The sequence below is a fragment of the Lagopus muta genome, chromosome 1 (assembly GCF_023343835.1).
Source record: "Lagopus muta isolate bLagMut1 chromosome 1, bLagMut1 primary, whole genome shotgun sequence".
NCBI classification, from domain to species: domain Eukaryota; kingdom Metazoa; phylum Chordata; class Aves; order Galliformes; family Phasianidae; genus Lagopus; species Lagopus muta.
Genome location: NC_064433.1, coordinates 6791580 through 6818684, shown reverse-complemented (window position 1 = coordinate 6818684; position 27105 = coordinate 6791580). Strand labels below are relative to the sequence as shown.

The window sequence follows — 27105 nt, the reverse complement described above, 5'->3', positions numbered from 1 at the left end:
ACAAGCAATGACAAAAAGTATAGATTTATTTTTTTTTAAAGCTGATCTCTTCAATTGGACTTCAATGTGTACAGAAGTGGAATTCCTCCCTGAAATGTCAGCAGTAAAGGCCACAGACCAGTCACTGTTGGCCACAGGGTACAGTCTTGTGTTTCTTATGGACAGGTGACATGGCTCACAAGCCGTGTGATGGAGAGTGACCTCATGACTCCATATACATAACTGAGGCTGCCAGACGTGTGAGGAAATGTGTTTCAACACTGAGTCTCACTTTCCTGGCTTAGTGCCTGAACTGTCCTTCTGTTGCTCACGTGACAACTGCTTTCATCATTTCTGGTCTACAAGAAAACTGAGATAGCTCAGCTTCCATGGCTAATACCACTGCTAATTGTAATCATGTCATAAGCTGATCATGCTTGTTCTCATTTTGCTAAGAGTTGTGTATTTAACACAACAGCATGCCAAGAACTGTTATTTGTTGAGATAAAAATCAAAAGTGAGGACAAGAACAGACCTAATGCACTACTGTTCTTTCTATATAAGCTTTCCAGCCACAGATACTGGCATTCCCCTTTCAGCATCCAAAATATTAACAGGCATTGATAATTTTATACTTGCAATAGATTTATTTTGAGATTTGAAAATCCATTATACTCCTCTCTTTAAATTAGGTTACATCCATTTCAACTTTCTCTAACACAATACTGTACAGGTTCAAATAAATTTATTACAATAAAGAAGAATCAAGGCAACACCTTAAAAATAAACAGTTTTATAAAACCCAGTGACTTGGGTACACCAGGAGCTACATATACCAGACCTCAGTGATCTGTCTTAAACCTTACCTACGTCCAACTAAAGCAAGAAGTTACGTAAGCCATCAAAAATATAACATCAGATTAGTATGGTCACAAGGGCAGCAACTAAACTGCCATCTGGAGAAAGAGGTGGCTTCATCTTAAATGCTCAATGAATATGAAACACTCCATTTTACTGGAAGCTTCTCAAACAGCTGTTGAACATATTAGTTTCCTGATTAATAGTATATGAGAGATGAAGTATTTACAGGCTTACGGTAGTTGAACTGATGGGCATATCTCTCATCTCCTTTTTTACTGCAGCAATTCAGCCCAGCGCTGCGGGTAGCTGTAAGAGCAGAGCACATCAGGGGAATGTTCCTTCAAGATTTCATTGCAGCAGACACACAGGGAGTTTCTTAATGCGTCCATGTTGTTAACCTGTAAGAATTCATTTCCTAACTCTTGTTAAAACAAGTTCAGTGAGTACAGGGTAGGGTAAGAGATTTTCTGTTTTTCCATTGAATAAATGAGAAAAACCTTGAAAATCTCCTTTGCTGGATGTAGAATGAACTTACTCTAGCAGAAAGAAAAAAAAATTATGTTCAGCAGGTGAAATTCCAGTACATGAAGAACAAGAGGGCGTTATTCAATTAATGCAGTCCATAACATGAATCTGCAGTGTGTCCAAATCGGGCAGAATTTCTTCACATTTTGGACAGGAGTATATTGAGATATTCTGCTGCTCTGGCCATTCTTGACTACCAGTTCCTGCAAGCAGAGAAGACAAATAATTACCTGTTACTTGTTTTTTTTTGTTTTGTTTTGTTTTGTTTCCCACTCATTTTGTTTAATGGTTGAAAGAGAACCGACTTGCTTCTAAAAGCCGGAGAATTACATTCTCTGCAGCTCTGCAGCTACCCAGCCATAGAGGAGCTGGGGAGTCACTTGCTGACAAGCAAAGGTGTTTTAAACTGAACACAGCTGGGCTTGGCCCTGTGAGCTGGAGGCTGCTTTCAGTACCTCTCTGGACAAGGCGAGGCGAGTGCTCCCGGTCTGGTGCCCTGGCTCCGTGGCGATTCTGCATCTCCGCCAAAGAGCTTCTGAAGAGAAATGGGGCAGTTACTTAAAAGTGCTCTGAAAACAAAATATAACTAAACTGGAGGTATCTTCCCTTTGCCTCCAGAAAAGTTAAAAGGCTTCAAAGTAAGCCAGAAGATCTGCAAGTAACTCATGTTCTCATGCATTTAGTTCACAACTGCTGATCTGAAACAGGACCTAGAAACACTGCTGCTCTACTGAGATAGTGCAAGAGTCCTGTTGAAATCAGGGTCAAACAACTGACATCAGCAGGAGTTAGGCTGCTACACACTCATGAATTTGGAAGACACTCCTCTGGAAAGCTCCAAGGACTCAGCCACTCAAGGCAAACTGTGATTTAAGCAGAAAGGCAAGTTGTACAAGAGGATGAGCTCAGAGGACAGTTAACAGGAAATACAGATCGATTCTTCAAATTCTGGCAATCTTCCTGTATCCATGCTTCCACAGGATGAGTGAAAGACACATGATTAATATTTTTTTTTTCGTCTTTTACATCTAAGAGTGCTAAAATGGTGCAACTACAGAGTATTACAGTACTTGAAAATGCATATTCTCACTTATTACTGCTACTTGGAGAAGCAACAGATATCCCTAGCACATATGCAGCAAACTTAGCTGCAGATTCACTGGTAAAGCTGAGGCCACAACCAATAGAAGCAGGGAGAATTTACCTTAGTCATCCCAAGTGAAGTCTTGCTGAAGTATCCAAGAACTAACATGCCTTATGCTAAAATGCTTTTGAGATTCTATTGCAAATCAAAATAGCTAAGTCAGCCAACTGATTTCTTTTTCTTTTACAAAATTCAAATTAACCAATAAATAAATGTCTGCAAACTTGTTTGCATTTTAACTGAGATGCTACCAAGATAACATTGGTTAGTTCCAGCATGCAGGGGAACAAGACAAAACCAAAGGCAGCTCAGCCAAAGTCTGTTCTCACCGGCCAAGATCTTCAAGGTTTTGCTGCTCTTTTAGCAGGTATGCCAACTGGACAGCCAGCTGCTCCTTCTCCTCATGGATCTTCTCTCTTGCTGCCCTCTCGGCATGGAAATCAGAACAATAAACCTCCATCTGATCAGAGAAATTAAATCATGCTGAGAATTAGTAACTTAGGCTGAACCAAATCTATGTACCACAGTAGTATTGCCCACATCACAGCCTGCATCTACTCAAACACTCCTACAGCACCTGCACACTGCAAAGTGATAATCTGCACTTTACAGAAAGTGAAAAAGCTTCTCCATGTAGACTTCAAGAATCTTATCTGGGACAGCGCAATTGGTGCACAGAGGCACAAATGAGGTACAGAACAGCAGTGAGGAGGTGACAACCAGTGGCACACACAAACCAGTGGCACAGATAGTGGAACCAGAGCAAGATGCCTTTTTGTTTTTTTTCCTCCCTTGTCTTAAATGCGAGGCAGACTGTTTTTAGGGTCACGTTTGAATAAAACAATCCCTAAAACATATGTGGTAATTTTTAAAGATGGTGGTTTTAAATGTAAATAAATAAATAAATAAATAAATAAATAAATAAAATCTATTCCCAAATTTATTTGTTGTGCCAGACTGCAGTGTAGGATATGGTGGTTCAGGCCCTGCAAGGATCTGCAATGCAAACTGACTAAAGGAATTATGCTTAGGAATTGAGGAAACAGATGAACAATATTCCAGACCGAGCCATTAAATAGCTCCTGCTGGTTTCTGAATACTGGGTGAACAAACCAGCCAGTTTCTGAAGGACTCATACCTGAGCACGGAGCACAGCCATGGTTTCAAGGTCCTCCTCTTGCTTAGCAATTAGCTGCTTCATTTCATCCATCTGGAGCTGCTTTGCAGCAAGAGCTTGTTCTGCCAGCAACACCTTTGCATTCAGTTCTTCCACCACAACTTTATCCACCCTGTCAAGCTGCAAGAAAGAATTAAGACTGAGACGAGCTCAGAATGTGACTCTGCTCTGAGTGGAAGTTTGCTACTTAATCCTCCTGTTCGTGGGAAAAAGCTTTCAACTCCATGGACACAGGGGCCTGCCCTAAGATAGCAATGTTGATTGATCTTTCAACTGAAAGATTATTTTTGTGCTTTTCAGCTACACGGTATCAAGTCAAAACAGAGCTCCCAAATGAACACTGCAAAGGATTTTTTCCAAAATGATACAGAAGAATCTCGCACTTGCATGGATCCTCAGTTATGAACAGGACCTCACTATGGTAGATGTTATATTTAAGAATACTAAAACATTCAGAACTCTACATTTCTACATTTACAAGCTATGCTGCAGGAACACTTCCATGCATTTTCATATCACCGATCTCTAAGGGTTGGACTTCATAATGCACTATAGACTAATCTTTATCCAGAACAGCGAAATCCAGATATGTGGATAAGATTTCTGTAATTGCCAGCACAGGATCTCTGTTTCTCAGAGCAATGCTGCCAGGCTACATGTCATATTATGTGAATTCAGGCCCATGTGTTCTGGGCTTGGATTTATTCCCACATGCATTCTCACACTTCTTCCCACTCCCCCCTAAATCATTATGATTTCTTCTGTTGATGAGTTTACCTCTTTGACTTTCATCTCACTGATTGTTTTCATTGCTTCAGTGAGTTCAGGAAGGAGTTTGTTGTAAGCGTCCTGCAAGCTACTGTATCTTGTCCTGTTTATGAAAAGAAACAAATGTTTGAAACACTTAAAAGTTCTCTGAAAGATCTGGTACTCTTTTTACTATCTATTTTGCAGAACTATCCTACTTGTCCCAGTTGAAGACTTCTTTCTCTCCTAAACAGTCTCCTAAACAGCCTCAGAAAGTCTCAGTTTCATAAGGGTTTAAGAGTTAAAAATGTATACACAAATATCAATCTTTCAGACTTTAGAATAGATAACCCAGCTGTTAGGAAGTGAATCTGCATTGGTGATGATAAAAAACTGTGCTCCGTTTTTCAGCATCTCTCCAAGGAGTTGTGTGCTGCTCCATCCCTAGACTGAGTCCAAACAAATGTCCTTACTGATAGCCTGCATGTCATATTAAATAATCTATCATCCAATAATTTATAATCAAGCTCACCAGTCTTGACTGAGAGAGTTCAAATGATGAAGAATTTATCAGGGGAAGAACAGACTCCAAATGGAATGAGCAGAATGAGCAGCTTCTCCAGCAGCTGAAGACGGTGCCTTCAGACAGTTCCACCTCTCCATACAGCTCACTCTGACACTCTCACACTCCTTACATGGACTGCTCATAAAAGGGAGCAGAGAGCTGCAGCAAACAGCCAGTCTCTTTATCTCAGCTTCACATTTAACTCTTCTAACTGCAAAGCTATTGTAGAGACCACTGACATCGCTTTCCCATCACTGTCATCGCTTGACTTGGCCCTACTCTCCAACATGTGGATGCATTCACCCCCTGCCAGTCAAACTGACAAGCTGCTGTCGTTTTTCTGCTTCCTCTACTTGCATATTATACCTGATCTTAAACTGCCTTTGGCTTTACAACAAAAAGAAGATACCCATCAGAGCTTACAGCTCAAATTTTCCTCTGTGAGGTATTCACTAGACAAAAAGATACAGTTTGGGAGACTCTGGAGACTCCAGATTCAAAGTGACACAGACAGATGCAGAGGTTTCTACTTAAGACTCTGTAAACATAACTTGGCTTCAAACTGTGTAGAACACAAAACTCGTATTTCAGATTCAAATTCCCTTTCATCATGTTCCCTTCATTTCCCTTTCTCACTAACAATAATCCCCCCATGATACACAACCAATACTCACTTTTCGTCCTGTGTCTTGGCTTGTTCTAGCTTGACCTCTGCCTGCACGCTCTCCACCTGAAGCTCCAGCTTCTTGATGGTGTATATGAGCTGCTGCTTCTCCTCCAATTCCATTGCAGCAGCTGAGTTTACTCTTTCCAATGCTTGGCACCTGACAAAAGAAGGGAAAAGAAGGAAAACACTTGATCTATCCCGTTCACCTTTTCCTGATGGATTTGGCACAAGGGCATCACACAAAAAGAATCTTTAGGTGCTTCACTTGAAAGGCTTATTTTGATGAAGAAAAAGGAAAGACGAAAATATATATATACACACAACTACTTGAAAATAAAGCTACTAAATGGAATGCATTTTTTCTTACTGTTATGAACCTCAAAGAACTGAAATTTGACAGAAAACTAAGCAAACAAATTGAAGCTCTTCTTTCCGATTTTAAAGACCTACACGTTGGCCTTCAAAAGCACAGACAGACTGTGTGAGAAGGTTTGTAACTAGGTCCCTTAGCTTCTTCCCCCAGGGCCAAAAAATGGAGCGATTATGCGAAACAGAAAACAAGATCTGCCTTTATATCAACAAGGATTAAAACCCAAATATTAAAATTCCAAGCACTGGGGTTCTATTTGTAGAACTAGGTTAGCAGTTCTGATTTTATGACAATTACTGTACTTCTGTACTTTCATCTTCACTTAAAAAGATGCAATCTTTTGCAGCATTTCCATGAAACGGGTATTTGCTATTTGTAGAGCTTCTGAGTTTCCCAAGGTGGGAGTTTTCATTAAAATATTAATGGGGTGTCACAGCACAATTATTGTTCTTCTGAACCTTACTTTTCTTGAAGTTTCTTCTGAATTAGTTCTGCTTCTTTTAACTTCTCGTGGGCCTCTTGGAGCTCTTTAAAGAGGGCACAAACTTGCTTCTTCAGACTTTCTACTTCACTGCCAATCTTTTGGAAAAAAAATAAAGAAAATTACACATGGACAACTCACGACAGGAAAATTGCTGGCTAACTAAGAATTTTAACCAGAAAGCATTGTTCTTTTTCCAGAGAAAATAGCATGAGTCAGTCTGCACCATTACACTCTATGCTCAGCAGTAAGGTCCCTTCTGCTCAGCTTCACAATTACAATTCCTCCTAAATGTGGCAGAAACACACTGTGACTTTAACACTTTCCTAAAATCTGGGTGACTCAAAGAGAACTCTATACTCTTCTTATGCAGGCAGGTAATCCAAGGGCTACTCTGAAAGTAACATCTCCTACTTGATTATGTTGGCCCACGACATCACAGGCTGACATTGATGGTATGGCAGTAGGGACTGAAACTTCCCACCAATATTCTTTTCCATTACATCTTGTTGCCGTGTGATCACAGAATTACAGAATGCCCAGGGTTGGAAGGGACCTCAAGGATCATGAATTTCCAACCCCTCCACCACATGCAGGGCCACCAACCTCCCCATTTAATACCAGACCAGGCTGCACAGGGCCCCATCCAACCTGGCCTTGAGCACCTCCAGGGACGGGGCATCCACAGCCTTTCTGGGCAGCCTGTTCCAGCACCTCACCACTCTCTCTGTAAAGAACATCTCCCTGACATCCAACCTAAATCTTCCCTCCCTCAACTTAAAACCATTTCCCCTTGTCCTGCTGTTATCTACCCTTTCCAAGAGTTCACTCCCCTGCTGTTTATAGGCTCCTTTTAGGTACTGAATGGTTGATGGATGTCAGCAAAGGGGCAGGGACAAAACAGAGTCTGATATGGAGGTATGAAGCAAAGGTGTGTCACTGAGTTCCTCCATGCAGAAAAAACTGCATCCATTGACATTCATTGATGCTCACTGAACGTTTATGGACTGGATGTGAGCACAGTGAGGCAGTGGGTGGTGTTTCTGCAATGGTGACAGTGAGTCACCTCCTCTGGTGCAGGTTTTCTGCAGCTTGGCATGCATGCTCTTGTTCATCATTGGCAAAAGTGCAGAGCTAACAATGGTGACTGCTGAGAAAGTGTGTTATAGCTGAGAATTTGCTCCATGAAACAGTGTTACGTGCTCTTTGTAGCAGCTGTAGTTTCCACAGAAATAATTAGGAGGTATTACTTTCAGAGCGACCCGCATACATTGTTTCTCAGAGTTCCAGATTTAAAACATATGGGAAAAGCAGACGGCCAGTGATTATTGCCAGTCCTCTGTCAAACATCTACCACTGGTAGCCTCCTTAGAAAGAGGTGTGACAGCAGACACAGAACAGAAACAGCAGTTTACAGAGAAGAAGGCAGGCTAAAACACTGTACTATTCCTTATGCCATTTACATCCTACACTGGTAATGCCCCTTCCATTCTAGTTTCCTACTCCAAATTTCACTGTCATTCATTTATGAATCAATTTTGCAAATCAAGAAAAAAAGATTTCTAGTAAGACTACAGCCAGTTTTGTTGAGGGTCTGACTCTTTTGTTTGGGCTTTGGACTGAGACCAATGAAAGATGCAAAAGACAGGCCAAAAGCAGGGGGAGCAAAGAAACAGCAGCAGTGTGCTCCTCCAACCCAGTGCACAGAGACACCTCAGGGTTTCAGTAGTTAAAATACATCCCCACACTGGGGGTCTTAGGAACAGGAGGGAGACCAACTTCTTACACAGTCTGATACTGACAGGAGAAGGGGAAGCTTTTTTAAAGTTCAAAGGGCACAGGTCTCCAGCAGATCTCATATCATATTTTCTAGCCCCACACGGCACCTCAGATAACTCAACAGTGCCTCACAGGCACTCTTACTTGCCTTTATTACGCAGTTGTATTGAACTAGAAGGGGTCTCTACTGTCACAGAAACTTTCCAGGCTCTTTTCAGTGGTGCCCAGTGCTAAGACAAGAGGCAATGGCACAAACTGGAACATAAGAGGTTCCATCTAAATATTAGGAAATACTTCTTCACCATGTGGATGATGGAGCACTGGCATAGGTTGCTCAGAGAGGTTGTAGACTCTCCTCCTTTGAGATTTTCAAAAGCCACTTGGACATGATCCTGGGCAACTAGCTCTGAGTCCCTGCTTGAGCAGAGGTTGGACCAGATGAACCCAGAAGTCCCTTCCAATCTCATCCATTCTGTCCTTCTGTAATCTTTACACACTTATCCCACATGGAGAAGCCAACAACTGCAGGCACATAAATTTAGATGGATGAATCTGGAGCTGAAATCCAACCCCAATACCCACTCAAAGCCTAAACTGAAACCACCAGGCTAAACTTGCATGAATCTGTGTTGCAATCCAAGATAGTTACATTCTACCATTGTAATACATCTTACCAGGTGCCACATGAGCTCCACATATAGGGTCTGTGTTGGAGGAGGCTGCCAGTAGATTCTGATCTAAAAGCTGACTTAGCCAGCAGTGAGGAAATTTATCCAGTTCAGAAGATTTTGTGGTGATGGAAATGAATGCATCTCCCTCTATTGAAGTGGACAGGGCCAGGACAGTGAAGCATACCTGCAGTTATGCTGCAGTTTCCCTAATTCTCAGCCATCAGTCTTATCCCTTTTTCATGGCTGGTGTAATTTGGAAGGAATCTCCTTTAAGATATGGACTGGAGACTTCAAAATTCACTTCTGCAGCTCACGCAAGATATTTGCCCCTTGCTCTCTATGTGCAAGTGGAAATCTAGACCCAAAGTTGTTGGCCTCAACAAGTAAGCTGTACACTGCTAAAACCCAGCTCAAGCTGACAGGTACTTACAGTCTCTGAACTCTCTTCTTCCTGGTTAGTTTGTGTCCCACTCTCCAGGCAATTGCTTGTTTCATTCTCCATCTTTGAAAGTCTGGAAAACAGAAGAATCCAGTAACAAAGGATTTGGCCAATAGTTAAATTGTGACTGTTCAAGGATTTCATCCAAGTCCTTCTAACATCACAGCCATGAACCAAAGAAAAACCTGAAAGTACAGACATGCAGGAAAGTTTGCACAGTCATGGCAGCATCTAACACAGAACACCCAGCATGTATATTTAATTACAATGGATGTGCAGGTGCAGAGAAAGACAATGATTCAGTTCACTGTCATCAATCTTCGATACAGTCCAAAACTGCTAATCCTCTGAAAATGGGTCTGTTCACTGAACCCAATGATTAATATTGCCTCTACTTTCCTTTGATCTTTACAGAGGCTGAAATTTCTAAGAATCATTTGGCTATGGCTCATTACCTCTTCTAGGAAGACCACGCAGAAACAATTACTGTGACACTAACCATCATAAGCACCGTCCAGGAAGTCTTACTGTCTCTGCAAACTATGGACTTGGAACAGCTACTGCTTAGGCAATTCTCCATGCCTGAACAGCCATGCTGATACATTTATGACTGCGCTGAGAAGGACATTTATGCAGGTCTCACCAGAAAAACTCTCTTAGGTAAGTCTGGAATTAAACTTTTGGGAAGCATTTCTAAGGAGCTTTTCCAAGCTCACATCCCTAAACGTAGCCTACCAGTACCACCAAGAGGGCTGTAATATCTGTTCAATACAAAGTGATGTGCTTAAGCCCCATGCACAGACGATTCATACAAAAGCAAATAATGAGAGGAATGAGAAGAACATTCTCAGCTAGTCCTTGATTTGTTTCACATCACCTGTGGAAAGTTCAAAACCATGGGGCAACAGGTAATTTGTCTTGATCTGTGCTACGATAGGAAGTAATAAGACAGACAAGGTTGTGCTCACAGAACATAACGTGGTTTACCCCTATCAGAGCTACGACAAACATGATTACTAGTGAGTGCTCAGGAAACTGCCCATCCAGTTCACACTGATAGTTCACTCTGATCAGGCCCAAAGTTGGGAACTGCAACAGACTTGAATGTAAACAGATTAAAACTTTACAGTGCACCTAATCCATACCTTTCTTTGTGATCCTGCAGCTCCTTCTCAAGTTTTTCCCTCCTCTCAGTTTCATTTCTAAGGCAGCAGAGTAACTGGCTCACAGTCAGCTCCTCAGATTCCAAATTCTTGGACTCATCTGCAGATTTGCTCCTGCTTCAAACCAAACCACATGTAAGTAACAAGTTATGATGTTATTAGAGCACTCTCTTACCCCTAATTTTTGGGCAATTTCACACAGTTCTGAAAAAATCAACATTCTGTGCAAAGAGCTCGTTCCCAAGAAGCATGACCTTCCTGCATCCCACTAGCCTAAGTCCTTAAGCATGTAAACACAGCCCTTGCTTTCTGCAGTGCTCAAACAGCCTCTTTTTATCAAGCTGGGTGAACAACTTGGAATTCAAGAAAAAAATAAATAAAAACAGTCAAGACAAAACAAAGCTTGGAGCATTTATTCTGACCTACTGTGTGTCTCCTTCTGCTAAGTGCTATTACCTGGTCCCAAAATATTTTTTCCAATGAAACATTTCTTATCTCAGTTTCATTCCTTTCCAGGAAAAGAAGGCACGTTCCACTAAAAATGGGCACTGGAAATTGCTTCCTTTCTCAGAAGGAATTCCTTTGATATTTTGCTTCCATCATATTCTGTAGCTCTTTTGAAAAATTGCACATGCTACCACAGAAATAAACCAAACCAATTACAAAACTCTGAAATACAGGGTCTGTTGATTTCCTGGTGATACCACACTGCATTCTGTTCCCTCCACTTTCACGTCTACCCAGACAGAAGGTCAAAATCCCCTAACTATAGGATAAGATACATAGGTTACACACATTGTATATTTCAAAAGCTCAGCTGGGAAACAGCATTTATGTACAACTTTGTTTTTGTAGTTCAGAGCAGAAACTAAAGCACAGGCCTGCATATGCTCCTGTGAGCTATATACATTTGGTGAGCAAAATTCAATACCCCAAAGAGAATGCTCAGCCAAGATATCTAAAGCAAACAGCTTATATCAGGGGAGTTTTAGTGTACAGGTCTACAATGACAGAAATAAACCCATCCCGAGTGGATCACATTCCTCTGAAGCTGTTAACAGCACCACTCTAAGGCTTCAGTGCTGCACAGAGACATGTGGTGACACAGGAAATAGTGTAAGAGATATTTATACTCTCTGTTTTTGTAGACATAGTGCAAATACTCACCAAAAGGGAAGCAAATCCCACAGACAACATCTTAAGATCAGAGTGTTCTCACAGGCCACTGCTAATGACAATTTGAATGCTTGCAGCCTGGCCTATGTTCAGCATTCCTCTGTTACACCCCTGACTATAGCTAATTTTTTTCCTTCAACTTCTATAACTTCATGGTGAGGGACAAGTCTTCTATGTTATTAAAATGCTGAATTTCTTTGCAATGAGGTAGGGGGTGACAGAGCTTAAGGGAAAACATACACAGAACATAGCTTTCTCCCTGCTATGCCCTTTGAATTTTCTATATCCCCCCTTTCCAAAAGCAAAGGCCATGAAGTGGATTAGGAGTGTTCAGCCACAACCATCTAGCTCTTAAATTGGGCAGTATCCAAAATGGAAAGTTTAATGGTGTCAGCTGTCTGTGTCCACGAGGTGTAAAGTTTCAGCTAGGGGCAAGAAAGTCCCTTATGCTCTGGAGCTGATGTAAAGATCAAATTTTGAGAAGTAATTGAGACAGAATGCTCACATCTTATGTCTAGTCACCTAAAAAACAATGACAGTGCACTATCTGCCCACCCCATCATGATTTAAACCCCACAGTTTATACCAAAGACTAACAAACTGAGGAAGAAGGGTTCAGGTTTGAAAGGCCACAAGAACTCTGTTATGAATATCATTATAATTGAGTAGAGGACAGATACTGTAATAGAGTTCAGAGTGACTGCATGTGTGGGAGCCTTTATCTTTCCTTTTTGGACTACATTAAAAACCTGAAAAGTAGAAGCCAGTTTGAAGTCAGTGCATATTCTGACCAGTTGTACATGCTGTCCTGTCAGCCAGTGGAAGCAGGAAGGCAAAATTCCTGAGAGCTGAGTGTCTTTCCAACATGGTAGGAAGGCAGAGCAATGGAGGGATGCAAGGCCTCAGAAAAACCAGGAGTGACGTTGCTCAAAGAAAATGCTTCCCTTACATTGGGAACAACACACTGCAGAAGTTTGAATCAGACAAAAACCTACATACATGTAGACAGCGATGTTAGTGGCCACTTCACTGCTATTATCTTGATTTTCTTTTGCAGTTCTATTTACTTCTTCCTAAAAAAGAAAAAAAAATCCCCCAAAATATTAGTTTGGTATTTGAACTAAGAAGGGCAGTTTTATTTACTGAAGAAAGAAAAACAGGAAGAACTACAATAAAAAACAAAACACAGAAGTCCTACAGATCAGTTTAATGTTTGCAAATTCTTAACTTACATATTTCACATGCCTTTCCCTGCATCTTTTCAGGACTGATTAAAGAATATGAACAACGAGATTAGGCCTTCTCTTTCAAATCAACAAACCTCCCCAGTCAGTTTCTCTTATAACGATGACACAGCAACAATAACCACCACTGCCAACAGATGTTGAATACAGCTTCTCTTTCCCACTGCAAAGCTCACCCTGTGATCTTCAGAGTCCAAAGGAAGATCTTTGTAGCAGAAAAAGGAGAAGCACCCTGGAAGCTTTCCTGCAGTCTGAAGTTTTCTCTAACAGTTCCAACTAAATGTTAAATTCTGTGATTTTCCTGTTGCACTTATCCTTGCCAGAGAGGGACGTGCTATTGTGAAGACAGCAGAAACCCTCACTTTCACATTTCACCTATTTCCTCTCAAGACTTCTCAGATACAAGAACAGTAGAAAAATAATATTTTTGTGCCTTTAGGGAACACTCTACAACTTTAGATTTTGATTTGCTTGACTGCACCTGTGTATTTCTGCCAGCAGAGAAAGGAGCGCCATTCTTCATGAGGGGAGCGGAGGGACAGCACTGAGCTCTGCTCTCTGGTGACAGTGATAGGGTGCAAGGGAACGGCATGGAGCTGTGAAAGGGCAGGGGTGTGAGGAAAAGGCTCTGCACCAGAGGGCAGTGGGCCTGGAACAGGCTGCCCAGGGCAGTAGTGATGACTTCAAGCTGCTGGAGTTCAGGAAGCATTTTGGACAATGCTCACAGACATAGGGTTTGTATTTTGGGTGGTCCTGTGTGGAGCCAGGAGTTGGTGTCTGACACCTTCCAACTTGGGACATTTTGTGACTGTATGGGAACTGCTGAATCACAGCCTAAACCTCTGCTTGACCACCTGAGGTGAGCAATGAGTCAGCCAGGGCAGCACAGGTGAAAGCAATTCAAGGTGAAGCCTTGCTCCACCTCTCCCAGACCCCATTTAAGAGCTCACTACCAGTAGGAAAGGATCACTTTTGAGGATTGCTCCTCTTGAGGTCTTCTCAGTGAGCCCAGGACAAGGGTAAGCATTCTATCCATTCTTCTTTAGTGTGATAACTTGTTTAGCCCAACTTTCTCGTATGTTTCTTAATTATAACAACCATAAATTCATTGATTATACAGTGACTTTATGAAAACTTACTTTAGACAAGGAAAGTGAAAGAACAAAAGTAAATTCTCTAGTCCTTTATCACTATGTCTTGTAACATACAGGTGTTCCACATCAGGTAAGATCATGAAACACTTCTTCCAGATTCACTGTGTCTGTATTTTTGTGTTACTACTGTTGCTGGCAGTTTAGTATTCCTTCTCAAAGAGGCAAATATGTAAGTGTATATATATAATTACTGTTGGTATAGATTCATGCTGGTTACTAATGGAAGACAAGTCTTCAATGTAAAAATGCATTTGGGTAAATAACCACACCATCATTTTAATCACTCTCAGACTCAACTTTCTCATCAGTTAGCATGGCACAATAAGAAAACCCAATTTGCAAAAAGGACCAACTTGGGAACAGAGTTTCTGGCTGCAGCTCACCATGTCCATTTTGTTCCCTTTACTTACATTCATCCCAATCTCCACAAAGGAGTCTTCTGCTGAGGCGATGTTCAGCTTGACCTGCAGTTCAGAAATGATGGCTAACAGATCTGCCTTCTCAGCCTGCAGCCGCTGCACCTTGGACTTGAGCTGCCTTGCTTCCTTCTCAGGAGCTGCACAGCCCTCCTGGGATAAACAAACACCTGCATTAACCAACCAAAATGAAACAGCAGCCAAGGAATGCAGAGCCTGAATATAACAGTGGTGTTCCATTGCTCTTCTTCTGTTTTGAAGTTTGCCTGGGAAAATCCAGTACAGAGATCTCTAAACTGCTTTGGTTCACCAGACAACAAAAAGTTGCATTTGTTGTTGTGCATTTGTTTCTTCCCCATTTTGTAATCCAAGCCTACTTGTAATATTGTAATGCTTTAATACACCCTCAACTGTGCTCAAACTGTGAGAGGACGCAAAAGAAGTCAGCTTCAGTGCATAGGAGGGAGTTTTATATCCACCAGGGCTCCCAGACATATGGTTTTAAGATAAACCCTCCTGTGAGTAATAGTTTTTCACTGAGGGAAGCAACAGTACATATCTGTGATTTCCTTTGAGTGAAACAAAGGTGCCACTCAACAGCAACAATAGACTATAATCCATCTCAGTAAACAGTAAAACACAGAGGAGAGAGAAATCAGACCAATTATAGCTAGCCTCTTCTAAGTTCAGATAAATATTTTTTAGTGTTTAGAAATAATAATTAAAAAAGGAAAAAAAAAAAAAAAAAGTATGGCCAAAGCATTCAGTAGAGAAATTTGTTGTGGCTTAAATGACACTGTCAGTCTGAACATCATGGTCAGAAATGAGAATGTTTTTGTCTTAATTACCACGACCACTAACTGGTTAAACTGCAAAGAATCAATAGAGAACCAAGGCTTACTTTATGGAGCTCTTACAGATGAGATAATTAACAGATTTATTTTTACTTGTCTGGACATTGGATTGCTCAAGGAGATTGGATCACTCCATCAATAACACACTTAAAGTATCCAAAGTACAAGTAGTTCTAAAACAGGTTTGGGCAGAACAAGTACCCCACTTTCCTTTAAAATCTATTCTAGATTTATGAAATTCTGAACTTCCTTGACAATCCTGAAAAACAACTTTTAGCCTGGTTTCCTAACAAAGCCATACTTGCACAATCACACTGTTTATACACGACCTTTTTCACCTTAATAACTTTCGAACCAATTGGCCAATTCCAATTTATATCCTGAAAGAATTGTTACAGAGTTCCATAAAACAAGCACACGAGAGGAAAAGACAGCCTATCAACGGCCATGGAGAAAAAGGCTGAGACAGTCATCCTTCAATGGGCAACAGAGAACCCACACGAGTTCTGAAAGTACCACATGCCACGATTCACTGACTTAGCGCTACATGAAATTTGTTGTTAAACATCTCTTCATGTGTGGGACACAAAGTAGGTTTTGTTCTACCAGACTCTGTGGTGTCTTTGGTACTGCTGGCAAACTGATGCTACCTGGATGTTAAGCACTCACCTGCAGTGTTAGAAACTACCTGCTACAGAGCCAAAGGTAAGACAAGGGGGAGAAAGCTCAGCCAGAAACAGCAGCTGAAGAACAAATCTAATCTGAACCTCAGTAAAAAGGCTTTCAGAATAGATGAAACATATAATAGAACTTTTTTTTTTTTGGGTGGTGGCAGGGGTTACATGTCAGCTTGACTCTAGAAACAAATATAAAACTATGCTGAGAGAGATAATCTAAGAAGGAAAGGGAGGGATTAAGTCAACCCCATAATAAACAGGATGCAGAATGAGAAGTTGGCAAGAAATGTTAATTTATTTCTTATGTTGATAGTGTTAATGATTACTGTTAATTATTAATTGAAATATCAGTTATCTCATGTGTGACATGTTGTTATCTTACTGCACCAAAAGACTTGCTTTGTAAAATAAGTCCCAGACTTTTCATTAGAGTATAAGGATAAAAAAGGAGAACGCTAACAGAACTCCAGCCCTCACCCATAACAGATCCTAACATTCATTGTTAATGTATGTGAATTCATCTTTCTCTTATTTACCATTTCAGCTCCTTCTTCTCTTTCCTTTAAGCTCTGAAGTTGTTGCTGCAGCTGCTCATTTTCAACGCACTTGGCAAGCAAGCACTGCTTGGCTTCTTTAAACTTGGTCTCGTAAAACTCTCGTTCTTCCTTTTGCTTCTCCCGCCAGATGGAGAGCTCCTCGTAGCGGTCCTTCATTGCTTGGTTGTGCAACTTCATCGCTTCTAAACGACAGCCAGAGACAAGCCATTGATTCACATCAGTACTCTGTCAATGAAACAGCAGATTTCCTCTACATTGAGCTCAGCCTTCTTCAATATCAAAGGGACAAGCAGCAACCAGATATGAAATGCAAACCACCTTCTCATATGTCTCAGTGAACTGAAATGAAACTCGTTATAGCTCTTTAGCACTATAATAAATACCACTAAAACCACTGCTGAAATAACATGCTCACACTCTCTCGCTCCTTGACTTCTAAACCAAGAAGTACAAGCAAGAAGTAGTGCCCACAAGAAGTACTCATCATCTCGCACGTGTTACGTACACAATCAACACAAATGAAACTAGTGAACAAAGATTCTGAAACTACTGAGATTCAGTAGGGAAAGTGTATTTTCTAGAGTTGTAAATTAATGCATGAAAACAGCTGCTATTAAATTGAAAGTCTCAAATATGTCCAACCATGTTCTGCTTGAATATTCAGTTAAGATTTGACTAAAAGCACTAACAAAAATGTAACTGGCAACTTAGAGCAATATCATTTCATCCTGACTGGGAAGCCAAGTGTATGTAACAAAGTGAGTCAGTATGCAGCAACTCCAGTCTCACTATTGCAAAATGCTGACAAGATCTTTATGAAGCCAATGAAAGTATTTTAGATTTGGTTTTTAAAGTAACAAATTCAAAGTCAGTAGCTTGAAAGTCTTCTATATACATTGTATCTTCCAGAAACAGATGTTATGTCTTCACATGGTATTATAAATTGTCAAAAAGTCCTTCAGGTAACCAAAAAGCAAAGGTAACTCTGGAGAATGATCCTGTGAGGCATGAGTTACAGCAGCTGTGATTGTTGTCCTGGAACGTTATCTTGAATGCTACAGAGCCTTGTAGTAGAATACCTAGGGTGCTTCCTGAAGCAACCTTCCTGCCAGATAATCATAGCTATATTATCTAAAAGGTGTTAATCATTATGTGTTTTCAGGGAAACCTATTGGTTTCTCCCAGACAGGCTCAGCCATGGATGCTACTTTGCAGCACAGACGGTGCTGCAACATCTGAACTTTCAAAACAGTTACTACACAACAGCACAGGACAGCCTGCTTCAATTCCCTTCTCTGTGAGGATACAGCTCCTTTCAGAGAGCATCCTAACACAACTGTACAGTACCCACCCTGCTGATGCAGCCATGGCAAACTGTTAATCTGTAATGGGGAGACCTGACTAAGATACAAATCAAAAAACCTTTTCAAAGCTGATGATTGAAGAGCATATTTTTACCTTGCCTCCCAAAATACACAGCGCTATATTGATTGTGTATGTAGTTTTGAAGCTTAGCTTAGGGGGTATTCTCACTCCAATCTTCCATACCAATTCAATGTGCTGTGCCCTATCAAATCGGCCTTACTTGCAGAGTTGCTTATAGAGTGAATGCCAGTCAGATATAAAAGATTATCTAGAAAGACCAAATGAACACAGAACTCATAGATCAAAAAGAGATTTGGACCCAGAGAAGAGACTGATTCACATTCACCTTTTAACTCGTTGTTCTCAGTGATCAGCTCTTTCATCTGCTGTACCATCTCTTCGGGTGTGTAGGTACTGAGGGTGGGGGGAGCCACACTGTCCATTCCATTCTCCATTTTACTCCTGCAATGCTCTCCATTTTCAGCAGGACGGATCTGTGGCTTGCTGGACATCTCTGCAGTGACCACTACAAGGTCAGCAAAGAAAATGTTTTGCTAAATAAATCACAGAATCATTAAGGTTGAAAAAGACCAACAAGATCATCTAATCCAACAACAGTCAACCCACCACCAGTGTCCATTAACCCATTTCTCTTACACTTCTTGAACACCTCTGGGGATGGCGATTCCACCCCCTTCCTGGGCAGCCTGTTCCAATGCATCACCACTCTTTCTGAGAAGAAAACTTCCTAGTATCCAACTGGAACCTCCTCTGGTGCAACATAAGGCCATTCCCTCTCATCATATCACTGTGTCCTGGGAGCAGAGGGCAACCCCCACCCCCCATCACAACCTCCTTCAGGCAGTTATAGAGAGCAATAAGCTCTCCCCTAAGCCTCCTCTTCTCCACATGAACAATCCAGCTCCCTCAGCTGCTTCACACCCCTCAATACTTTGCTGCCTTTCTCTGAACACACTCCAGGTCCTCTCGTGAGGAGCCCAAAACTGAGCACAGTACTGAGGTGCGGCTTCAGCAGCGCTGACAGGGACAGAACATACAGCCATACTTTCGTTTTACCCAAAGAAACAAGCTGCACCCGTAGCCAGCACACAGACCATCCAACCCTCTGACCCCACTACACCTGTCCACCCATGGCCCTATATAACATGTTAACCCCTCAGAGGTGGGCATGGGTTTGACTCCCAACCCACCTTTCAGACGGAGCCTTTCCCTGGCAGACCCGCCCTCTGAGAACAATACGCACACAGACCCCTCGGTTCCCTTCTCTCCGCACCCAGCAGCGTCCCACAGAGGCACTGCCCTGCCTGGGTCTCATAGTCCGACCGCTCCACCCGACGTTTTCGCTTTCTGTCCCCGTTTGCTCCCTCCCCGGCTCCCGGTTTGCGCTCAGGCGGCCGCCCAGCCCCGCCACGGCCGCCCCCTCAAGCCCCATCGCCTCCCCCCGGCCCGGGGGAATCCCTCGGGAGCCGCAAAACGAAGTTTCCCTCTCTCCCTTCCCCTTCGCGGCCCATCCTCCCCGCAGGCCCACCCCGGAGCCGCTGAGTCACCGCCTACGGGCAGCACGAGCAAAACGGCCCGCCCGGCCGCCGGGCCCGCCGCCGCCTCAGCCTCCACCGGGGGCGCGACCGCCGCTCGCCGCAGCTTTTCCCCGGCCCGGGCCCGGGCAGCGCTCACCCCGCTCACGGCGCGCCCATGGCAGCTGCCGGTCCGCTCAGCTGACCGCCGTCACGCACCGCCCCGCCTCCTCCGCGGGGATTTCCCGAGCTCCGCGCTTCCGCCCCGACCCGGGTGCTGTGGGGCCCCGGCTTAACCTGGCGCGTTGGATGGCAGCCCTGCAGAAGGCTTGGAACCGGGTGATCTTTAAGGTATCTTCCAACGCGGCCATTCTATGATATCCGGTTCCAGCTCCTCTGCCGTAGGAAGGGATGACTTCCTCTAAACCGGTCCCCTCAGTCCAGCACTCCCAGGGATGGAGCATCCACAGCTCCTCTGCGCAGCACTGCCAGTGCTTCACCGCCGTCTGAGTAAAGAATTCCTGCCTGATCTCTAACCTAGTTCTCCCCTCTTTTAGTTTAAAGTCATTACCCTTTGTCCTATCACTATGCTATGATACTCTCATCTCTCTTTGAGGACCCTTTAGGTACTGGAAGGGTGCTGTAAGTCCTCCGCAAAGTCTTCTCAAGGCTGAACAAACCCCAGCCCTCTCAGCCTGTCTTCATAGGAGAGTTGCTTCAGTCGTCTATCATCCTTGTGGCCCTCTGTGCTTTGTACTCTCCAGCAGTCCATATCCTCCTTAGGCTGGGCCCCAAGAGCTGGATGTAGGACCGTATCAGCTGCACCACTCAGCTTGTTGTCTGCTAACTTGCAGAGGGTGATCTCAATCCCACTGTCCGTGGCACTGACAAAGGTGTTAAACAGTGCTGGTCCCAGATACTGTGCAGAGGAAGAATGCTAAGGACAGAGCATCTTGCTGAGCTTGATCCTGGGAATACAGAGGGACACAGGCTTCTCTGGGGACAGATCTTGTCTGTCTGAGGGTCTCCTGGGCATCCCTTTGGACGCCGCTTCATGGAACTCCATATTTTTCCTGTCAGAGTGGAGACCTTGGAGGTGGCAGGGCAGCCAAATCCCATGCAACCAAAAACTATTAGATATGAATCTCCAGCGTGAGCAGAATCGTAGCAAACTAAGCTTGGAAAAGTATCGTCATGTCTAAGCATCAACCTGTCCTACAGAATCCCATCACTAAACTATGTCCCTTAGTGCTACATCCACACGTCCCTTAAATACCTTCAGGGATGGGAACTCCACCACTTCCCTGGACACAAAATTCCAATGCCTGACTACCCCATCTGTGAAGAAATTCATCCTGATAACCAATCTAAACCTCCCTCAATGCAACATGAGATCATTTCCTCGCATCCTATCACCCCCTTTGCAAGAAGATCTGGTAATGTGAGGCAGTGATAACTGCCCACAGTAACACACTGGGCTGGAATTATCACGGGGTGACTGTTCTTAGGGCCAACTATGGCGTTCTGATTCCTTCATTTTCAAAGCAGAAGGGCATTTTAGCTAAAATGTCAGCTTTCCATGTGGAAAATATCAGTCTTTCATTAAATTACTGCCTGGCTTGAAAACACATTCTTTTGATTTCAAAATGAATAGAATTTTGAATGAATAGAAACTGTAAACTAACTTAGGTTTAAGGAAGGCGTGCTCTCCTGTGGAGCGGTTTTTCCAGCTGCACTCCAAACACTGCAGCCAGAAGCTTCCCAGTACAAGGGAGAAGAGGATGATGGACAGCAGATGCTGCTAAGAAAGAGAATCCACTTACTTGTAGATACACCAAGATTTTCTGTGCTTGTGGGAGTGAGATCTTCAAATTACTGTTGTCTCCTGTCACTGTGCCCGTGGCTGTTAGATGAGAGCGAGTAATACTTAGAGGAGCAGTAAAGGTAGCTTCTGTGAGATCAAGGAGCAGAAATACTAGCAGCTCATTGTACTCTGAGTAAAATTCTTGTGAACTGGAGGACCTTACTCTATGTGAAGCAAAGGCAAAAGAAGAGCAACACAGATCCACTGAGTTTTACTTGACAAAGCAATACTATTCGATTATGCTTCTGACAGTTATGTGTTCCCACAGATGTGGTTTTAGTACCAACAGTCCAGTTTTGGGAACAGATCTTATGTAGAAAGCAAAATATCCAAGTTTTTGGGGAACAATTTGTCATTTAGATTTGTGCTTCACCGCCAACCAGATCTGTATATCTTGCAGCTCTCTGAAGAGATCCAAATGCAAGAACATTTCTATTTGCATTTGTAAAATGAATGGGGGTATCTTGGGAATCAGAAGTGTTATATCTGATTTTAGTTGGAATGAAACACTTTGGTTTTTAAAAGTGAAAGAAAAATGAATGATCTTTCAGATAAGGGAGGGAAATAGCCAAATAAGCCTAGTGTAAAAATACAAGTATAATAATAATAAAAAACCAAACAAACACAAAACCTTTGATTTCTTTTTGTATAAATAAAAAAAAGTGTTTATATCTAGGGAATGTTAAAGTGTTTGCTTGAAACTCTGTTTCAACACACCAGCACACTGGACATACTACTGAGAAAGCAATTGTTTGGGCCAACCTAGTTTATGCAGACCTTTTTTTCATTACAGTCTAATCACCATTTGCTTTGTGCATTCTGCCAGTTATGAGTAACATGGGCTGTGTCTGCCCAGTGAAGAAGGAAACTCCTGCTCTGAGTCTTCCCATGATGTCCTGATCTGCTGGGCTGAGTTACAAATAGCTCATCTATTTCTGCCTGTGCTGCTAGAGGGTAAATATTAGCAGGCACTGCTTACAGATGTGTAAAATTGTCAGTCTTTTCCCAGATAATTTGATAAAATAGGCACTGGTCAGCTCCAGGTCTGAAGGCTCATATTCAGCCAAGTTACTTAAGAAATTCCCTTGTGGCAGCTGAGCCATGGAAATGCTCTTTTGTGTATTAGAAAATGTGAGATAACACAGCCTAGCTTAGTCTGAAAAGACAGAGGATTGTGCTGCATTATTTTCACATTACCCTGGGCTTGGATGCTGTTTTTGTAGTCGTCCAGGAGCTGAACCCTGAGAATCTAACAAAGCTGGGACAAAGGCTTGAACTCCAGAAAGCTCAGATAGGAAGAACATCTTTGTGCACTTCTGTGTATATACACAGAGTGCTGCAGTCTTATCTGTCTGTGTCTGCTTTATGTTATGTGGAACTCATTCTGCCTCTGACTCTCTTATGTTGCCTCTGCTCTTCCTGTTTTTCCAGTCTGTGTTGCCTTCTTGCTTCTAACTGGTGCTGTGGTAGCTGCTGGAAACTCCTGATTTTGGCCAGGATCCCATAGATACTGTACAGACAGCCCAAAGACTTACTACTCTTTTAGTACACCGTGAGTATGTGCTACATCGGTCTGGCTTCCTCTGAAGAGCTCGGGCTTCTAAAGAGCTTTGTTTTATTCTATCTACAGAGGGTCTGTGGAAGGACCACTACCTTTGATTAATATCTGGGCTTCTCACCAAAGTAAACGTTAGAGAGTTTGCTGTGCCATCAGATTTGCTGATTAAGGTTAATTTCCAATTGGCAGGTAATTTGAAAACACCATGAAGATACGTTCTTCACAGGCATGTGGGGGAGAAGGGATGTTGTGAAGTGCATCCAACTTCTGTAGTCAGCAATACTGCATGATGAATGTCACCATAACCTAGGAAGAAGTGTGATGGTGAAGTGCTTTCTTTTATTACAAAAATTAAGGCCTACCATGGCCTGGACATGGCTCACACCCAACTGGTAAAATTTATATTAACAGGTATCAGACCTCACATGATGATCTACAGTAGAGCAGCTACAAAGAACATGAAATTCAAACGTGTGAACTGAATGTTTATCTGCCATGAACAGATGGCACGGTATATTCAGTCCCAGATCTCATGGATTACCAGTCCAGTATTGAACTGATTCCTATTAATGCTATTACTACCTTGAAAGAGAGAAATATCAAATGCTGAGCACAGGGAGCCAAGGCAGAAATAAAACTGTGGGAAAAAATGACCAAAAGTCACGTTTTTAGCCTGACAAACCTGTCGTAGGCAGGGATCCCTATAGGGTATGTGGAGCAAATGGTAATGACAAAGAATGTGTCTAATTGATCACTTTTGGCTCACTCTGCACAGTCGAATTCACAGTGTGTTATGTACCTCTTTTCCTCCCACATACAGCTGAATGGATGACTCCTTTTACAACTGCAATTATATAACACCTCCATGCAATGACACAGAAGAGAAAAAACAGTGCCTCTAGTGCAGCTTTTAGATGATCTAATTCTGAGCTTGCTGGTACGTATAAAAATTGTAATGTAACAGTTTTCCTTTTCAGCTTTCTCCCCTGCCCTGAAAGGAGTTGGGATTTAATTATGCGAGGTTGCTGGGATTCCTCAGCATCAGCTCTCTCATGATGGAAGGTTCATTCCGACTCATTCTGTCACCATTCAAAAAAAAAAAAAAAAGATAAAAAGTATTTTTTTTTCTAATAAATGTAGTGATTGAAGTAAAACTACCCCAAAAGTCCCCATTTATTCTCAGTGCATCAACAACACCCCATACAGTGCCCTTCAAGTACAAGGTTCTGCTGCCTGACAATCGGATGTCTTATATGCCGAAGCCATCCTTTTTTTCCTTTTTTTGGCTGAGAAGAATAGCAAAATGATTACAACAGATCACAACCACGGGGTAACTACAAGATAACCAGGATGTGGTGGGCCACCAAAAGGGCCAACCGTACCCTGGGGTGCACCAGGCCCAGCACTGCCACTGATCGAGGGGAGGGACTGTTCTGCTCTGCGCTGTGCGGCCTCCCCTCCAGCTCTGGGTGCAGTTTTAGACACCACAGCGTAAAAAAGACATGAAACTATTAGAGAGCATCCAGGGACAGTGGGCACAGCCCTGAGCTGCCAGGGTTCAAGGAGTGTTTGGCAATGCTCTTAGACACAGGGTTTGAATTCTAGGTGGTCCTATGTCACGAGTATCCAACCTCTTAGCTTGTCTGGGCCACACAGAGTGAAAAGGAATAGTCTTGGGCTGCATATATGTAGGTTGCTCTGAAAGTAATGCCTCCTATTTGTTCCATGGAAACTACAACCACTGAGAAGAGCATAACACTATTTAATAGAACAAATTCTCAGCTACAAAACACTTTAAAAAATATCATCAGCACCATTAGCTATACATTTTTGTCAGCGGTGAACAAGAGCCTGCATGCCGTGCTCCTAAACATCTGCACCAGAGGAGGCAACCCACTGTTGCTGTCACCAGTGCTGAAACACACCAACCACTGCCTCACTGTGCTCACATCCACTGTTTGATCTCCATAAACGTTCAGCATGCACTGATGAACGTCAACGGCTGTCATTTTTTTCCATGTGGAGGAATTCAGTGACACTCCTTTGCTCTATCCACGCTTCCATTTTGTCACTCTGCCCCTCTGCTGCCATCTGTCACACGGCAACAAAACAACAGAATATTGGTGGGGAGGTTCTATCTCTACTGCCCTATCACCAACACCCAGCTCTGACATAGTAAGCCAACATAATAAAACAGGAGGCACCACCTTCGCAGCAGCCCTTGTAAAATGCGTAATATAGTTTATGTGTTTAAATCAGAAATGTTCTGACTCATCCTGGAATATCTGACAGCACTGCAGGATCCTTGACCTAGGGATCTTCTCCTTTCTTGACCACGCAACAGATACTAACTCAGGCAGCAGTAAATTTCAGGCATCATCTACTATGCCAGCAAGTGCGGCTGCTTTTTGCCCTTATACCCTTAAGTATAGAGTGGGAAGTAGAAAAATAAAAGGATAAACGCGCAGAAAGGACAACAACCGAATTGCCAACTGTCCTTGTTTTCTCCTTCCAATAGGTGGCACCAATTCTCTTTCCAGATCAACTGAATAGGTCAGAAGCTCCGGAATACTGTACGTGTTTAAAAACACGGGCATCTTTGCCCTTTTCTTTTGCTGTATCTGAGTGTGAAATTTGGACCAAGAAGGCAGCAGACTGAGAAAATATCTGAAGCCCTTTGGAATGTGCTGCTGCTACTGCCAAGAACAGTCATGCCAGGAAAACACAGGCAGATCAAGAGCAAACGTGACCAAGTGTGGGGAGAAGAAGCAGGGAGAGAGCTTCGCTTTTGACTAAGGATGGTCAAAAGTAAAAGTGGGACTATTTTAGGGAGTTACTGAGTGGAAATTGGAGAATCGTGGTGAGAGGAAACTGAAAAGGGGGGTTCCAGGCTAAATGGAGCTTTCGTGAACAGGCAAAGAGGGATGACTGAGCTTGCTGAGAGAGAACTCTAAGAAGAAATCATGCCAGAATGAGGCCAAGGGAAACTGCAATCTAAAAGTACCGTGACAAAGTGAAATAGCAGAAAATCTCTTGCAAATAACCCTAATACAACCCTGTCTTTATCCTGAAATGCTTTCTTGTTCATCACTAGAAGAGAACAGTGTCTGTAGCTCCATACCACTGTACAGGCCACAGGGGGAGGTGACCCATGCTCCCATCATTCATTTTAGAATACAGAACCGTGTTGTGAAGAGATGGTCAAAACAGCAACGTTCAGAAGCATGGCATGATTTAAAAGGCAGAACTCTCAAATAAAGCCTGGTGGCATATGCGTTTTAACAAGTTCTTCATCAATCTTACCATCTAAATCCTTTTGAAAATCCACTTCTGATATTTTTAGTTGGAAACGTTGCTTGTTTTCACCTCAAATGGCTTGCTGTGACATTTGGTTGAAGGTCTCAGTGTGACTCCGCAAGCTGCTCTCTTACTAGGTCTGGAAATGCCACTTTTGTTGTGCATTCACAACTATTTCCCCTTCTAGACAATCTGAGGAGGGAAGAATTGCTATCATAGTGAATTGTGCTGCATGGGCATTTTTGACAGGATGTGGCAAAGACCACATCAGGTGTTACAAACCACTAAAAGAACAATTATAGTCGTGTTTTGAAAGTTGTGACAGTACAGAGTTTGCCCCAAAGACAGATGACACCCATGATAGGAGCCAGCTCTCCTTAAGGTGTTTGGTTTTCGTTTTTCTGGAGCATGTTTGAGTTCTGGGAGTTGTGGGCCCCTCATAGCACTCCGGAGAGCTATGCACCAGTCTAGGGCCATATCCTCCTCTTGGTCTTGTGGCTGCTGCTGAATGGAAATGAAGATTGCAAGCACATCTCCTGAATTGTGGTATCTCTCTAATCACTCTGTGGACCTTGTGTTATAGTCTGGAATTATTTCTGCGATGGCTGAAGGAACACCACAGTGTACCTGGGAATGCACCTGCTGCAAGGAGGCATGGACTGATGAGTTTCCAGCCATATTCATCTTTTTTTTTTTTTTTTTCCTTGACCAAGTGACAAGAATATTGTGAAGAATTCGGTTTGCAAGAAAAAGAAGAGAAGGTGAATTCTGAGGCTATTCAAGGCTGTGAAGAGACTTCAAATGTTGGCAGATAACTGCTTTTCAGACAGGTGAGGGCGC

The 27105-nt window shown here is 42.7% G+C and overlaps 1 protein-coding gene and 1 long non-coding RNA gene across 4 annotated transcripts; one reads left to right on the top strand and one right to left on the bottom strand.

Moving 5' to 3' along the window:
- Positions 1–603: 603 nt before the first annotated feature.
- On the bottom strand, positions 604–19803 carry OPTN (optineurin). Of its 3 annotated transcripts, none has more exons than XM_048962998.1 (14): positions 19707–19803; positions 18358–18537; positions 16626–16828; positions 14553–14711; positions 12744–12817; positions 10551–10685; positions 9397–9478; positions 6499–6614; positions 5673–5822; positions 4464–4557; positions 3648–3806; positions 2839–2969; positions 1821–1900; positions 604–1568 (listed from the first exon to the last, which is right to left on the bottom strand). In XM_048962998.1, exons 2-14 carry the CDS (start codon positions 18521–18523, stop codon positions 1447–1449), a joined length of 1671 nt encoding a protein of 556 aa, XP_048818955.1. In that variant the 5' UTR covers positions 18524–18537; positions 19707–19803; the 3' UTR covers positions 604–1446. The 3 variants fall into 3 exon arrangements, with proteins under 3 accessions (XP_048818955.1, XP_048818947.1, XP_048818963.1); XM_048962990.1 differs by lacking the exon at positions 19707–19803 and adding an exon at positions 19561–19700; XM_048963006.1 differs by lacking the exon at positions 19707–19803 and adding an exon at positions 19561–19700 and having other exon boundaries at positions 10551–10682.
- Positions 19799–26786, top strand: LOC125701399 (uncharacterized). Its single transcript, XR_007380230.1, has 4 exons — positions 19799–19897; positions 22842–22962; positions 23789–23905; positions 25487–26786. It is a non-coding gene; the product is annotated as an uncharacterized LOC125701399 (long non-coding RNA).
- Positions 26787–27105: the final 319 nt, after the last annotated feature.